General features: G+C 40.9%; 1 protein-coding gene across 3 annotated transcripts in view; it reads right to left on the bottom strand.

Annotated features, from left to right (window-relative positions):
* Positions 1 to 16,209, bottom strand: part of zdhhc2 (zinc finger DHHC-type palmitoyltransferase 2) — a 148,434-nt gene that overhangs the window by 21,221 nt on the left and 111,004 nt on the right. For all 3 annotated transcript variants that reach the window (XM_034181191.1, XM_034181192.1, XM_034181193.1), the window contains one exon: positions 9,174 to 9,266. In XM_034181191.1, coding sequence (XP_034037082.1) covers positions 9,174 to 9,266 — 93 coding nt within the window. The remainder of the gene's footprint in view (positions 1 to 9,173; positions 9,267 to 16,209) is intronic.

Genomic DNA, 16,209 nt, shown 5'->3' with positions numbered 1-16,209 from the left:
GCAGCTTCTGGGACTTGTAGTCCTGATGTGACGACAGTGGTTTCTGACACTGTCCGGGCGCTGGATGGAAAACGTGGAGTGGATTTTAAGCTACTCAGGCCTATTCAAAGATGTCAGTCTGTCAAACCGACAGAAGTCTTCAGTTTGGGTCTCATTAACATCAGATCACTGTCCTCAAAATCCCTGTTGATCAACGATCTAATTATGGATCATCACTTGGACATGATTGGGTTATGTGAAACCTGGCTCAAACCCACAGCTGTTCTTCCTCTGAATGAGGCCTGCCCACCAGGGTACACATTTGGTTACATGTCTTGTGGTGCAAAGCAAGGCGGGGGTGTTGCTTTTATTTATAAATCCAGGTTTACCTTCTTGACTGTTGGGGGTCATAAATATAATTCGTTTGAGCATCTGACTCTCCGCTCTGCTCATGATGCTACATATTGTCAGGGTCAGAAGTATGGAAATCAGTCATATTATTTTGTCACTGTTTATAGGCCTCCTGGCCCATACTCTGAATTCTTAGATGAATTTGGTATGTTCATCTCTAGCCTGTCAGCTAGTGCAGACAACATTTTGATTATTGGTGACTTTAACATTCATATAAATAAGCCCTCTGATCCCTTTTGCAAGTCATTTATGGAACTTGTTAATGCGTTGGGATTCCAGCAGTGCATTCAGGATTCAACGCACATTAGTGGAAATACCCTTGATTTGGTTCTCACACGTGGCCTTGCTGTCACGAACACTGACATTTTGCCTCTTGCCTCGGTGGTCTCTGATCACTCATTTATCAGGTATGCATTTATGTTGCAGTGTTTAGTGGACCGAAAGCCTTGTCTAGCTCTGCGGCGACGCATTAATCCCTCAACTATGACTGAACTCGAAGCCAGACTGCCTGAAATGAAATTTGGCTTCAGGGTTGAAGAATATTCAAATCAGTGGATAGTCTTGCGGATGGCTTGAATTCAGCGCTCAAGGCTACACTGGATAAGGTTGCGCCTCCTCTTTTAAGGCCACGCCTTCCCAAGGCACAGTCGCCTTGGTTCAATGGTTACTTGCGTGACCTTAGGCAGAAGGCTCGAGGTTTGGAACGGAAATGGCGTAGTTCCAAATTAGAGGTGTTCCACCTTGCATGGCGTGATGATGTCTTAGATTATAAGCAGGCACTACTGGCTACTAAGTGTGCCTATTATTCTGATTTGATCAATAAAAACAAGCATAACTCAAAGTTTTGGTTTGAAACTGTAGCATTTCTCATTCATGGACAGCCACCTATTATTCACTTTCCCTTTTCAGCACAGGACTTCTTGGACTATTTCGAGAAGAAAATTGAGGATATTAGGTTGAGCATATCTCAGCAGGCTTTGGTCCAACCACTGCATACTGCAATGGAGGTGGATGCGCCCACTGAGGTGTTACCCAGATTTACAGATTTTGATGGTATCTCGCTAGGCGAGCTGACGAAGCTCATGACATCTACTAAAAGCACAACCTGTTTACTTCATCCTATACCAACAAAACTGTTTAAGGACCTGTGGCCCATTCTTGGACCAACTGTGCTGGAAATTATAAATCTCTCATTAACTTCTGGATCTGTTCCTAAATCTTTCAAGTCAGCAGTGATTAAACCATTACTTAAGAAATCCAATCTCGACCCTAGTGTATTGAAGAATTATAGATCGATATCAAAGCTATCATTTTGTTCTAAAATCCTGGAAAAAGTGGTTTCGCCACAGCTCATGGACTACCTCACTGAGAATAATCTTTTTGAGCCACTGCAGTCTGCTTTTAGAAAATATCACTCCACAGAGACAGCACTTACTAAAGTAGTGAATGACCTTTTACGAGCAATGGACTCAGATACCACTACAGTCTTGGTGCTGCTGGATCTTAGTGCTGCATTTGATACTGTGGATCATCATATTTTACTCAATAGGCTGGAGAATCACTTTGGGATTACTGGAACTGCTCTTGCATGGTTGACGTCAAACCTGTCCAGTCGTTCTTACTGTGTATTGTGTAATGGCACCTCTTCTGATCGTAGGGACATGAAGTTTGTGGTTCCACGGGGATCCGTTTTAGGCCCCCTGCTTTTTTCCCTTTATGTAGCACCCCTTGCGAATATACTGTGGCGCTTTGGGATTCCCTTTCATTGCTATGCTGATGACACTCAACTGTACATGCCAAAAACTGCTGGTAATCTCATTCACATAAAATTTTTGGAAGATTGCCTTGCATCAGTAAGAAGTTGGATGTCTAGTAACTTCCTACTTTTAAATTCTGATAAGACTGAAGTTATGGTTCTTGGTCCAGCGAGGTATCGGCATCAATTTGATCAGCTAGCACTTAGCTTAGGTTCGTGTGTTATACATCATATGGATAAAGTGAGGAACCTTGGAGTAATTTGATCCTACGTTGTCCTTTGATCTCCACATTAGAGACATTACGAGGACTGCCTTCTTCCAGTTGCGAAATATAGCGAAGATTTGTCCCATCCTGTCTATGGCTGATGCTGAGACTTTGATTCATGCATTTGTCTCATCTAGATTGTACTATTGTAATGCTGTATTTTCTGGCTTACCGCAGTCCAGGATTAGGCGTCTTCAACTGGTTCAAAACACTACTGCCAGACTTTTGACACAAAGCAGAAAGTTTTACCACATTATGCCCGTCTTGGCGTCCCTGCACTGGCTTCCTGTTCCTGCAAGATCGGATTTTAAAGTACTGTTATTAGTTTATAAAATTGTTCATGGACTTGCACCTCCTTATCTGGCTGACCTGGTAAGCCCCTATGTACCAGCTCGGGCCCTGCTTTCTCAGGGTGCAGGACTTCTATGTGTTCTCAGGGTGAATAAAAAGTCTGCCGGTCACAGAGCTTTCTCCTACCGTGCTCCAGCTCTATGGAACGATCTCCCAGCACACATTCAGCAGTCTGATACTGTGGAGACTTTTAAGTCACGTTTAAAGACTCATTTGTTTTCCCTGTTTTATCATTAGTGTTATGTTTTTATTCTTGTATTCTTTTATGGTTGTCTTTTTATTGTTTTAAATTTTTAATTGTTTTTTTATGTTGTGTGAAGTGCCTTGAGACAATTTCATCTTGAATTGGCGCTATATAAATTAATAAATTTGATTTGATGACATCAATGCAAAGCATCTGGCCCAGCTTCCAGGACAGGCCTCCAGCTACATGTCAATTGACACAGTGCCCGATCCAGATGAGGTGGTTAACTACCCAGTTGAATTATTTAACAGCCTGGCACCAGCAGGCCTCCCACCACACAGCTTGGTGAGTCCTGGAGGCTACAGTAATGACAAGCAAGGCCAAGGGAGAAGATGTCTTTATACCAAGGATTCCACTTATCCCATCAGACATGCCATTTGAGTTCATGCGTCTGCAGTTCCCAGTCAAACCCAACTTTGCAATGTCCATCAACAAGGCTCAGGGACAGTCCCTTAAGGTGGTTGGACTGAATCTGGCAGAGCCTGTGTTCTCTCACGGCCAGTTGTATGTCAGCTGCTCCAGGGTTGATAACCCAGAACAGCTGTACAGCCGCTCGCCAGGTGGCATGACAAGGAACATTGTCTAGCAAGAGGCTCTTCAAAACTAATGGTCAGAAAACACTAAGTGAATTTCATGAAGAAATATTTCTGCATTCTAATATTTACATTTGCTGTTTAAAGCCATTTTATGTTTGTAAAATTGCAATGTAAAAACAGTGAAATACACCACTACCTCAATTTTGATTCATTGATAGTTACATTTACTGTTACCTACCTTTGGTGTGTAATTTTAAGAATGTGATTGCAAAATGAAGTCTGCATGAAGGACTTCAAATGTGTTTGTCTTTTAACCAAGTATTTCCACTTAGTTTGGGGAGTCCACCTCTTATAGTTCTGCTGGACAAACTTTAGCCCATTAAATATTACATTTATAAGACATCAGCATTACAAAAACAAATGTTGGGCAATTGTTTTGATTAAAATGACTGACATTTGGCCCATGTCTAAAACAGGTTAACCCGGGCAGCACCAGGTACCCAAGCTAGTGTATACAGTAGTGTTCAGAATAATAGTAGTGCTATGTGACTAAAAAGATTAGTCCAGGTTTTAAGTATATTTCTTATAGTTACATGGGAAACAAGGTACCAGTAGATTCTCACAAATCCAACAAGACCAAGCATTCATGATATGCACACTCTTAAGGCTATGAAATTGGGCTATTAGTAAAAAAAAAGTAGAAAAGGGGGTGTTCACAATAATAGTAGCATCTGCTGTTGACGCTACAAACTCAAAACTATTATGTTCAAACTGCTTTTTTAGCAATCCTGTGAATCAGTAAACTAGTATTTAGTTGTATAACCACAGTTTTTCATGATTTCTTCACAGCTGCGAGGCATTAATTTTGTTGGTTTGGAACCAAGATTTTCCTGGTTTACTAGTGTGCTTGGGGTCATTGTCTTGTTGAAACACCCATTTCAAGGGCATGTCCTCTTAAGCATAAGGCAACATGACCTCTTCAAGTATTTTGACATATCCAAACTGATCCATGATACCTGGTATGCGATATATAGGCCCAACACCATAGTAGGAGAAACATGCCCATATCATGATGCTTGCACCACCATGCTTCACTGTCTTCACTGTGAACTGTGGCTTGAATTCAGAGTTTGGGGGTCATCATTTGAAAGCTTGTCTCTTAGTCTTTTCCATCCAAATTGGAAGTCCCAAAAACCAGTTTTATTTGTTATTATCTATCGTCCACCTGGTCGTTACTGTGAGTTTCTCTGTGAATTTTCAGACCTTCTGTCTGACTTAGTGCTTAGCTCAGATAAGATACTTATAGTGGGCAATTTTAACATCCACACAGATGCTGAGAATGACAGCCTCAACACTGCATTTAATCTATTATTAGACTCTATTTGCTCAAAAAGTAAATGAGTCCACCCACCACTTTAATCATATCTTAGATCTTGTTTTGACTTATGGTATGGAAATAGAAGACTTAACAGTATTCCCTGAAAACTCCCTTCTGTCTGATCATTTTTTAATAACATTTACATTTACCCTGATGGACTACCCTGCAGTGGGGAATAAGTTTCATTACACTAGAAGTCTTTCAGAAAGCGCTGTAACTAGGTTTAAGGATATGATTCCTTCTTTATGTTCTCTAATGTCATATACCAACACAGAGCAGAGTAGCTACCTAAACTCTGTAAGGGAGTTAGAGTATCTCGTCAATAGTTTTACATCCTCATTGAAGACAACTTTGGATGCTGTAGCTCCTCTGAAAAAGAGAGCTTTAAATCAGAAGTGTCTGACTCCGTGGTATAACTCACAAACTCGTAGCTTAAAGCAGATAACCCGTAAATTGGAGAGGAAATGGCGTCTCACTAATTTAGAAGATCTTCACTTAGCCTGGAAAAAGAGTTTGTTGCTCTATAAAAAAGCCCTCCGTAAAGCTAGGACATCTTTCTACTCATCACTAATTGAAGAAAATAAGAACAACCCCAGGTTTCTTTTCAGCACTGTAGCCAGGCTGACAAAGAGTCAGAGCTCTATTGAGCTGAGTATTCCATTAACTTTAACTAGTAATGACTTCATGACTTTCTTTGCTAACAAAATTTTGACTATTAGAGAAAAAATTACTCATAATCATCCCAAAGATGTATCGTTATCTTTGGCTGCTTTCAGTGATGCCGGTATTTGGTTAGACTCTTTCTCTCCGATTGTTCTGTCTGAGTTATTTTCATTAGTTACTTCATCCAAACCATCAACATGTTTATTAGACCCCATTCCTGCCAGGCTGCTCAAGGAAGTCCTACCATTATTTAATGCTTCAATCTTAAATATGATCAACTTATCTTTGTTAGTTGGCTATGTACCACAGGCTTTTAAGGTGGCAGTAAGTAAACCATTACTTAAAAAGCCATCACTTGACCCAGCTATCTTAGCTAATTATAGGCCAATCTCCAACCTTCCTTTTCTCTCAAAAATTCTTGAAAGGGTAGTTGTAAAACAGCTAACTGATCATCTGCAGAGGAATGGTCTATTTGAAGAGTTTCAGTCAGGTTTTAGAATTCATCATAGTACAGAAACAGCATTAGTGAAGGTTACAAATGATCTTCTTATGGCCTCAGACAGTGGACTCATCTCTGTGCTTGTTCTGTTAGACCTCAGTGCTGCTTTTGATACTGTTGACCATAAAATTTTATTACAGAGATTAGAGCATGTCATAGGTATTAAGGGCACTGCGCTGCGGTGGTTTGAATCATATTTGTCTAATAGATTACAGTTTGTTCATGTAAATGGGGAATCTTCTTCATGGACTAAAGTTAATTATGGAGTTCCACAAGGTTCTGTGCTAGGACCAATTTTATTCACTTTATACATGCTTCCCTTAGGCAGTATTATTAGACGGTATTGCTTAAATTTTCATTGTTACGCAGATGATACCCAGCTTTATCTATCCATGAAACCAGAGGACACACACCAATTAGCTAAACTGCAGGATTGTCTTACAGACATAAAGACATGGATGACCTCTAATTTCCTGCTTTTAAACTCAGATAAAACTGAAGTTATTGTACTTGGCCCCACAAATCTTAGAAGCATGGTCTCTAACCAGATCTTTACTCTGGATGGCATTTCCCTGACCTCTAGTAATACTGTGAGAAATCTTGGAGTCATTTTTGATCAGGATATGTCATTCAAAGCGCATATTAAACAAATATGTAGGACTGCCTTTTTGCATTTACGCAATATCTCTAAAATCAGAAAGGTCTTGTCTCAGAGTGATGCTGAAAAACTAATTCATGCATTTATTTCCTCTAGGCTGGACTATTGTAATTCATTATTATCAGGTTGTCCTAAAAGTTCCCTAAAAAGCCTTCAGTTAGTTCAAAATGCTGCAGCTAGAGTACTGACGGGGACTAGAAGGAGAGAGCATATCTCACCCGTGTTGGCCTCTCTTCATTGGCTTCCTGTTAATTCTAGAATAGAATTTAAAATTCTTCTTCTTACTTATAAGGTTTTGAATAATCAGGTCCCATCTTATCTTAGGGACCTCGTAGTACCATATTACCCCATTAGAGCGCTTCGCTCTCAGACTGCAGGCTTACTTGTAGTTCCTAGGGTTTGTAAGAGTAGAATGGGAGGCAGAGCCTTCAGCTTTCAGGCTCCTCTCCTGTGGAACCAGCTCCCAATTCAGATCAGGGAGACAGATACCCTCTCTACTTTTAAGATTAGGCTTAAAACTTTCCTTTTCGCTAAGGCTTATAGTTAGGGCTGGATCAGGTGACCCTGGACTATCCCTTGGTTATGCTGCTTTAGACGTAGACTGTGGGGGGGTTCCCATGATGCACTGTTTCTTTCTCTTTTTGCTCTGTATGCATCACTCCGCATTTAATCATTAGTGATCGATCTCTGCCCCCTTCCACAGCATGTCTTTTTCTTGGTTCTTTCCCTCAGCCCCAACCAGTCTCAGCAGAAGACTGCCCCTCCCTGAGCCTGGTTCTGCTGGAGGTTTCTTCCTGTTAAAAGGGAGTTTTTCCTTCCCACTGTAGCCAAGTGCTTGCTCACAGGGGGTCGTTTTGACCGTTGGGGTTTTTCAGAATTATTGTATGGCCTTGCCTTACAATATAAAGCGCCTTGGGGCAACTGTTTGTTGTGATTTGGCGCTATATAAAAAAAAAGTTGATTGATTGATTGATCTCACAAACTGTCTGCAGCCCTTGGACCCAAAAAGAACAATTTTGCTCTCATCAGTCCACAAAATATTCCTCCATTTCTCTTTAGGCCAGTTGATGTGTTCTTTGGCAAATTGTACCTTGTTTCCCATGTAACAATAAGAAATATACTCAAAACCTGGATTAATCTTTTTAGTCACATAGCACTACTATTATTCTGAACACTACTACATACACACACACACACACACATATATATATTTACTTCATTTATTTAAAAGAAAAAAAAACAGAAAAGCAGAAATAAAGCTATATATATATATATATATATATATATATATATATATATATATATATATATATATATATATATATATATATATATATATATATATATATATATATATACACAGTGAGGAAAATAAGTATTTGAACACCCTGCAATTTTGCAAGTTCTCCCACTTAGAAATCATGGAGGGGTCTGACATTTTCATCTTAGGTTCATGTCCACGGTGAGAGACATAATCTAAAAAAAAAAAATCTGGAAATCACAATGTATGATTTTTAAATAATTTATTTGTATGTTACTGCTGCAAATAAGTATTTGAACACCTGTGAAAATCAATCAAACAATTTTATTTATATAGTGCCAAATCACAACAAACAGTTGCCCCAAGGCGCCTTATATTGTAAGGCAAGGGCATACAATAATTACGTAAAAAATCAATTAACATTGATTAATATTAACAATCAATGTTAATATTTGGTACAGGAGACTTTGTTTGCAATTACAGAGGTCAAACGTTTCCTGTAGTTTTTCACCAGGTTTGCACACACTGCAGCAGGGATTTTGGTCCACTCCTCCATACAGATCTTCTCTAGATCTTTCAGTTTTGGAGTTTCAGCTCCCTCCAAAGATTTTCTATTGAGTTCAGGTCTGGAGACTGGCCAGGCCACTCCAGGACCTTGAAATGCTTCTTACGGAGCCCCTCCTTAGTTGCCCTGGCTGTGTGTTTGGGGTCATTGTCACACTGGAAGACCCAGCCATGACCCATCTTCAATGCTCTTACTGAGGGAAGGAGGTTGTTTGCCTAAATCTCAAAATACATGACCCCATCCATCCTCCCTTCAGTACGGTGCAGTAGTCCTGTCCCCTTTGCAGAAGAGCACCCCCAGAGTATGATGTTTCCACCCCCATGCTTCACGGCTTAAAGCGGTCCCCACACCCCCGGCCTATGGGCTTCGGCCCTGCGGGCCTTGCACTTTGATCCCCCCAATTTCTAGTTCTAAATTGCGCCCTTGTATGGATGAATATGAGGTATCACTGTAAGGCGCTCTGAGTGTCTACATCAGATGGATTAGCAATATAAAAATGGAGTCAATTAGAAAAAAAAAAAAAATCACTGGGCCTGACTTTCTTTAATGCAGATTTTAACATTTCTTTTGATCTTCTTTTGTGTGTGTGTGTTTTTCTTTTCTTACGTCTTGTTGGCGGAGTTGACACTGCTGGGCGATGAGGCCTGCTCTGGGTCCAGGTTCACCAGACAGGTTGGGAAGGAGCAGCCATCACCTAAACTGGAGAGCCATCAGGAAGAAAGGAAGATACATTCAACACATCTATGTGTGAACAATATCAAATCCAAAAGTCTACGCCACGAATATCAACATTTCCAGGAGAAAAAAAACAAAGTGTTCTATTGTTTCATTATTATAGTGGAACAGATAAAGCAAGTAGCTGTGAAAATGTACAGTTGAGTCTTCTAAACTGCAAATGATCTTATGTTTTCATGATTTGTCTGATTGCTGGATGGTTTAGCTACCCTGCATCTGGAAGTATTCACAGCGCTTCACTTTTCCACATTTTATGTTACAGCCTTATTATAAAATGGATCAAATTCAATTTCTCTCTATATATATATACGAGGTCTGTCAATAAAGTATAGGTCCTTTTTATTTTTTTCAAAAACTATATGGATTTCATTCATATGTTTTTACGTCAGACATGCTTGAACCCTCGTGCGCATGCGTGAGTTTTTCCACGCCTGTCGGTGACGTCATTCGCCTGTGAGCACTCCTTGTGGGAGGAGTCGTCCAGCCCCTCGTCGGAATTCCTTTGTCTGAGAAGTTGCTGAGAGACTGGCGCTTTGTTTGATCAAAATTTTTTCTAAACCTGTGAGACACATCAGAGTGGACACGGTTCGAAAAATTAAGCTGGTTTTCGGTGAAAATTTTAACGGCTGATGAGAGATTTTGAGGTGATTCTGTCGCTTTAAGGACTTCCCACAGAGCAAGACATCGTGCAGCGCTCTCAGGCGCCGTCGTCAGCCTGTTTCAAGCTGAAAACCTCCACATTTCAGGCTCTATTGATCCAGGATGTCGTGAGAGAACAGAGAAGTTTCAGAAGAAGTCGGTTTCAGCATTTTATCCGGATATTCCACTGTTAAAGGAGATTTTTTTAATGCAAGACGTGCGGACGGATTGCAGCGTTGGCTCGCAGCCGCCGCGATGCTCTGCCACAGGAAAAACACCTCCGTTGGAAGCCTTAAGGACAAGTTGGAACATGTCCAGCTGTTAAACAATTTCTCATATACTCACTCCACTGAAAGCCATCAAAAGCCGCCTGGATTTACAAATGGTTATCAACACAGAGGTGTTTTTCCTGTGCCGCCGCACCGCGCCAGCTGCGTCCCGACGCGCGGACCCGTCCGCACGTCTTTCATTAAAAAAATCTCCTTTAACAGTGGAATATCCGGATAAAATGCTGAAACCGACTTCTTCTGAAACTTCTCTGTTCTCTCACGACGTCCTGGATCAATACAGCCTGAAATGTGGAGGTTTTCAGCTTGAAACAGGCTGATGACAGCGCCTGGGACCGCTGCGCGACGTCTCGCTCCGTGGGAAGTCCTTAAAGCGACAGTATCACCTCAAAATCTCTCATCAGCCGTTAAAATTTTCACCGAAAACCATCTTAATTTTTCGAACCATGTCCACTTCGATGTGTCTCACAGGTTTAGAAAAAATTTTGATCAAACAAAGCACCAGTCTCTCAGCAACTTCTCAGACAAAGGAATTCCGACGAGGGGCTGGACGACTCCTCCCACAAGGAGTGCTCACAGGCAAATGACGTCACCGACAGGCGTGGAAAAACTCACGCATGCGCACGAGGGTTCAAGCATGTCTGACGTAAAAACATATGAATGAAATCCATATAGTTTTTGAAAAAAATAAAAAGGACCTATACTTTATTGACAGCCCTCGTATATATATATATATATATATATATATATATATATATATATATATATATATATATATATATATAATGTACATAAGTATTGACAGCCTTTGCCACAAAGCACAAAATTGAGCTGAGGTGCATCCTTTTTCCACTCATCATCCTTGAGATGTTTCACCTGGGGTAAATTCAGCTGATTGGACATGATTTTGAAAGGCTGACAGTGCATGTCATAGCACAAACCAAGCATGAAGTCAAAGGAATTGTCGGTAGATCTCTGAGACAGGATTGTCTAAAGGCACAAATCTGTGGCCAGACAGAAGCCGCTCCTTTGTCAAAGCCACATGGCAGCCCACCCTAAGTTTGCCAAAAGGCACCTGAAGGACTCTCAGACCATGAGAAACAAAATTGCCTGGTCTGATGAGACAAAGATTGAACTCTTTGGCATGAATGTCAGGCTTCATGTTTGGAGGAAACCAGGCACCATCCCTACAGTGAAGCGTGGTGGCAGCATCATGCTGTGGGGAGGTTTTTCAGCTGCAGGAACTGGGAGACTAGTCAGGGTTGAGGGAAAGATGAATGCAGCAATGTACTTCAAACTTGCTATGGTGACTGGGGGCACCAAGGGGGAGGTCAGTGGGTCCCTTAGGTTGAAACGTACGTGTGTGAACACCAGCGGCGGGCACAGTTCTGCTAATTAGCAAAGTTAACTAGCAGAGAAGAGCTAGCTACCAGAGAGAAAGGAAGAGGGAGAAAAAAAAGGTCATTTATTTTCACACCATACAGAGTTGCATGTGTATGGCAAGAGTCATGCACAGGCAGACAGTTTTGACTGATAATTAAAATTATAAACAAACTAAATCTGGACAAGTTATTGAACTTAATGTCACCTCTGCTGTTTTACAAAGTGAAAATATCGGCTATATGTTTTAGTTTTAAAGTAATGCACTATTTTTGAAGGTTTATCATTTACAGACACACATGCCGCATTGCATTATGGGAAAATTAGTTTCCCGACATAAGTGGTTGATCTGTATATAAGGACAAAACACCCTGAGTCTGGGGAGCAATGTGAGCAGATCAAGTGAGTTGGGGTTGGCGGAGGATCACCTGAACAGGAGGCGAAGGTGATCCACCATCCTCTGCTCCCCAGATGAGTGGGTGTTTTGTTTTTATACCCCAGCTGTGACTGTATTTTTTGAAACTGATACGTTAAACAAGATTGGGGATCCATTTTGTGTGGAACTATTGTCTCTCCATCAACAATATTGGCCAAAGGAAAGTAGTTTGGCACAACGTGGATCCAAAGCACCTGATACGGGGGGTCTGGATCCACTCATAAACCCGAGGATCCTCATCTGGCTGAGGCAGAAAATACTGGATAGTTCAGTGAACAATATTTTTGAAGCAAATCAGCTGCCATATTACCACTCGCATGTTCCGCTCCTGAACGTCTTTTCTATTGATCTTTAACCAGGCGTACGCAACTTTATTCCTTGTGCTTTTGTTCAAAAATACCTTCATGTGCAGCTATAAACTGTGCAAATCTCAGTTCAAAGCTGTGGGTGAACATTTCACCTGTGAGTATGATTGAAATGGAAAGTAATGAATAATAATTTGAAGAGTTCTATCCCTTATTCCAGCATATATACAAAGATAATAATAATAATTAGTGGCTTGTGTGTAGCTACGTGTTGAGTTTTGTGTTGGATGAACTATTTTAAGGCATTTATTAGGTCTACTTGTGCATAGTTTTGGAGCTTAAAGCCCCGTTTACACATAGACGGTAAACTCTCCCGTAAGCGTCCTGGCAGAGATTTTGCCCCCTCCGGGCCATTTTAGGGATCACACACCGTAGTTAACGCCGGCACACGGGGGCATGGTTTGGTTCTGGCTTCACCGGGAATCGTCGAAAAAATTATTCAACATGTCGAATAATTCCGGGAGCGCTCCTGGAGAAGTGGCCTGACGACGGAGACAACGCAAACAACGGCGTTTGATACTTTTTAATCACCGTGTCATCCCGCCTCTTCCTGTAGTGCCGCAGTTTACACCGCCGTAATTGGCGGCCGGCGTTATATCCCTAACCAATGGCGTGTAAAACGGCGATAGAGCCCACATCGGCGTCCTCAAAGGCGTTTTAACCGGCAACAGAGGCAGACAAAACGGCGCTAGCGGACAGTACGCTGCTCTAAACGGCACCTCCCGGTTAACGGCGTTCCAAACGGCCGATAGGCGGCGGTCAGTATAAAAACGCTAGCGCGCTGCATGCAGGTCTCTCACTCACGGCTAGCTCTAGATATTTTGCAGAGAAGCACCAGTATACCTCCTAAAATAAAATTGGCAGCGGCAAGGACTTACCAAGGGGTCTGGTTCAGGGGTAGCCCTGTGGTGGAAACGAGCAACACGTTGAGGAGAGGAAAAAGAGAGAAAAGAAAAGGCTGAGAGGTGAGCTCCCTGTCACTCCCTCCCCCTGCACTGACAGCTGCTTCAGCCTATTATACTCTGGGGGCGGTGCCTATAAGCGAAGGTTCCTGGAGTAACGCAGGATTTGCCTGGATAAATCCAGCGGTACACAGGGCATTATCGGCGGCAGCAGAACACCGCCGTTCTCACTCGCATCTTAACCTGCGATTGTAAAGGATAGAACTGAGTATTAACCCCCGTTGCCTGACGTGTACCGGATGCTACGGCGTCAAAACTCCGCTTAGCGGCGTTTTATCCGCGTATTTGCGGCTAGTACGGCGCTCAAAATGCCGTTGAAATGCTCCGCCCCTTTCCACTGCGAAAACAGCCGGAACTACCACGAACTTCGGTCTACGTACTAACCGCGGACAAAACCATCTATGTGTAACCTGGGCTTTAGGTGTTGTTGCTATGAGCTTCATTACTAATACTAGCAGGTGTACCTGCTGCGAAGCACGTATATTAATATAAAGTTGACTTTGTTGTGTCACTTCTGTACTTTAATGATTTGAAGTCAATTCTGTGCCTTTATGATTTGATGTCACTTCTGTACTTTAACAATTTCATGCCACTTCTGTTTCACTTTAATTCTTTATGGTTACTGGGCAACCAATAATTTAATGCTTTAATCTATTCTCTTTATCTATTTATCTATTACAGAATTCAGCTTTAATTATTACTGCTAGAAATCTATTTATCTATTACATAATTCATCTTTAATCATTATTGCTAGAAATCTTAGACAAAAAGAACTTTCACTTTAATTCTTCATGGTTACTGGGCGAATGCTTTAATCCATTCTCTTAATCTGTTTATCTTTTATGGTTACTGGGAAACCAATAATTTAATGCTTTAATATATTCTCTTTATCTATATATCTATTACAGAATTCAACTTTAATCATTATTGCTAGAAATCTTAGACAAAAAGAACTTTCACTTTTATTCTTTATGGTTACTGGGCACCCAATGATTTAATGCTTTAATCTATTCTCTTTATCTGTTTATTTTTTATGGTTACTGGGCAACCAATAATTTAATGCTTTAATCTATTCTCTTTATCTGTTTATTTTTTATGGTTACTGGACACCCAATAATTTAATGCTTTCATATATTTTTATCTATATATCTATTACAGAATTCAGCTTTAATCATTATTGCTAGAATTCCTACACAAAATGAACTTTCACTTTGTGTGTGTGTGTGTGTGTGTGTGATGCTTTAATCTAGTGTGCCTGTGTATGTACGTGTATTTGCGCACGTGTGCTTTCAATGTAAGGGCCCCAGAGATGTTCGCCTTGGTGCCCCCAGTCACTATGCCATGTTTGGTGTTGATTGTTTTATCGCTGCGGTAGTTCACTCTGAACACAAATCGTGCCGCATACATACAAACATACGGGCTATTTTATTTATATATATATAGATTAGGCTGAAGCTCATAGAGCCATGTGTAATAAATAGTCATTGCAGGGAAAACCAGCTCTCCTGTAGCTAGTTCAGAGTGGTGTTTTTTTTTCAGTGGAACTATTAAATAAATCCACTATTGCTATATTATTCAACATGACTTTTGATATCCATCCACTTTTGTTGTTGTATGGTACCAAATATATATGTGTTTAGCTTTTTATACACACACACACACACACACACACACACACACACACGCGTGGTGTGTACGTGGTGCTCAGGTCAGGTAGCAAGCATCATACTTTACTTACTACATAGTAGCGGCTGGCTAGGGTTCACTTTAATTACAATCCAAACGAGACAGCGCGCACTGTGTGTGAGTTAAGGTGTGTGTTTTTTCAATTAAAATGTACCTGCTGTGTACGTTTTGCCAGAGCATTGCAGTGATATGACATTCTATCACCTTTTATCATCATTCACTTGAGTCTCATGAATGTCACAAACTGCTCTATGAAAATTAATGATGAGAACATACAGTAGTGTTCAGAATAATAGTAGTGCTATGTGACTAAAAAGATTAATCCAGGTTTTGAGTATATTTCTTACTGTTACCTGGGAAACAAGGTACCAGTAGATTCAGTAGATTCTCAAAAATCCAACAAGACCAAGCATTCATGATATGCACACTCTTAAGGCTATGAAATTGGGCTGTTAGTAAAAAAAAAAAAAGTAGAAAAGGGGGTGTTCACAATAATAGTAGTGTGGCATTCAGTCAGTGAGTTCGTCAATTTTGTGGAACAAACAGGTGTGAATCAGGTGTCCCCTATTTAAGGATGAAGCCAGCACCTGTTGAACATGCTTTTCTCTTTGAAAGCCTGAGGAAAATGGGACGTTCAAGACATTGTTCAGAAGAACAGCATAGTTTGATTAAAAAGTTGATTGGAGAGGGGAAAACTTATACGCAGGTGCAAAAAATTATAGGATGTTCATCTACAATGATCTCCAATGCTTTAAAATGGACAAAAAAACCAGAGACACGTGGAAGAAAACAACCATCAAAATGAATAGAAGAATAACCAGAATGGTAAAGGCTCACCCACCGATCAGCTCCAGGATGATCAAAGACAGTCTGGAGTTACCTGTAAATGCTGTGACAGTTAGAAGACGCCTGTGTGAAGCTAATTTATTTGCAAGAATACCCCCCGCAAAGTCCCTCTGTTAAATAAAAGACGTGCAGAAGAGGTTACAATTTGCCAAAGAACACATCAACTGGCCTAAAGAGAAATGGAGGAATATTTTGTGGACTGATGAGAGTAAAATAGTTTTTTTGGGGTCCAAGGGCCGCAGACAGTTTGTGAGACAAACCCAAACTCTGAATTCAAGCCACAGGTCACAGTGAAGACAGTGAAGC

This window comes from Thalassophryne amazonica, chromosome 11 (assembly GCF_902500255.1).
Source record: "Thalassophryne amazonica chromosome 11, fThaAma1.1, whole genome shotgun sequence".
Classification (NCBI taxonomy): domain Eukaryota; kingdom Metazoa; phylum Chordata; class Actinopteri; order Batrachoidiformes; family Batrachoididae; genus Thalassophryne; species Thalassophryne amazonica.
This window is presented reverse-complemented; position numbering and strand designations above follow the sequence as displayed.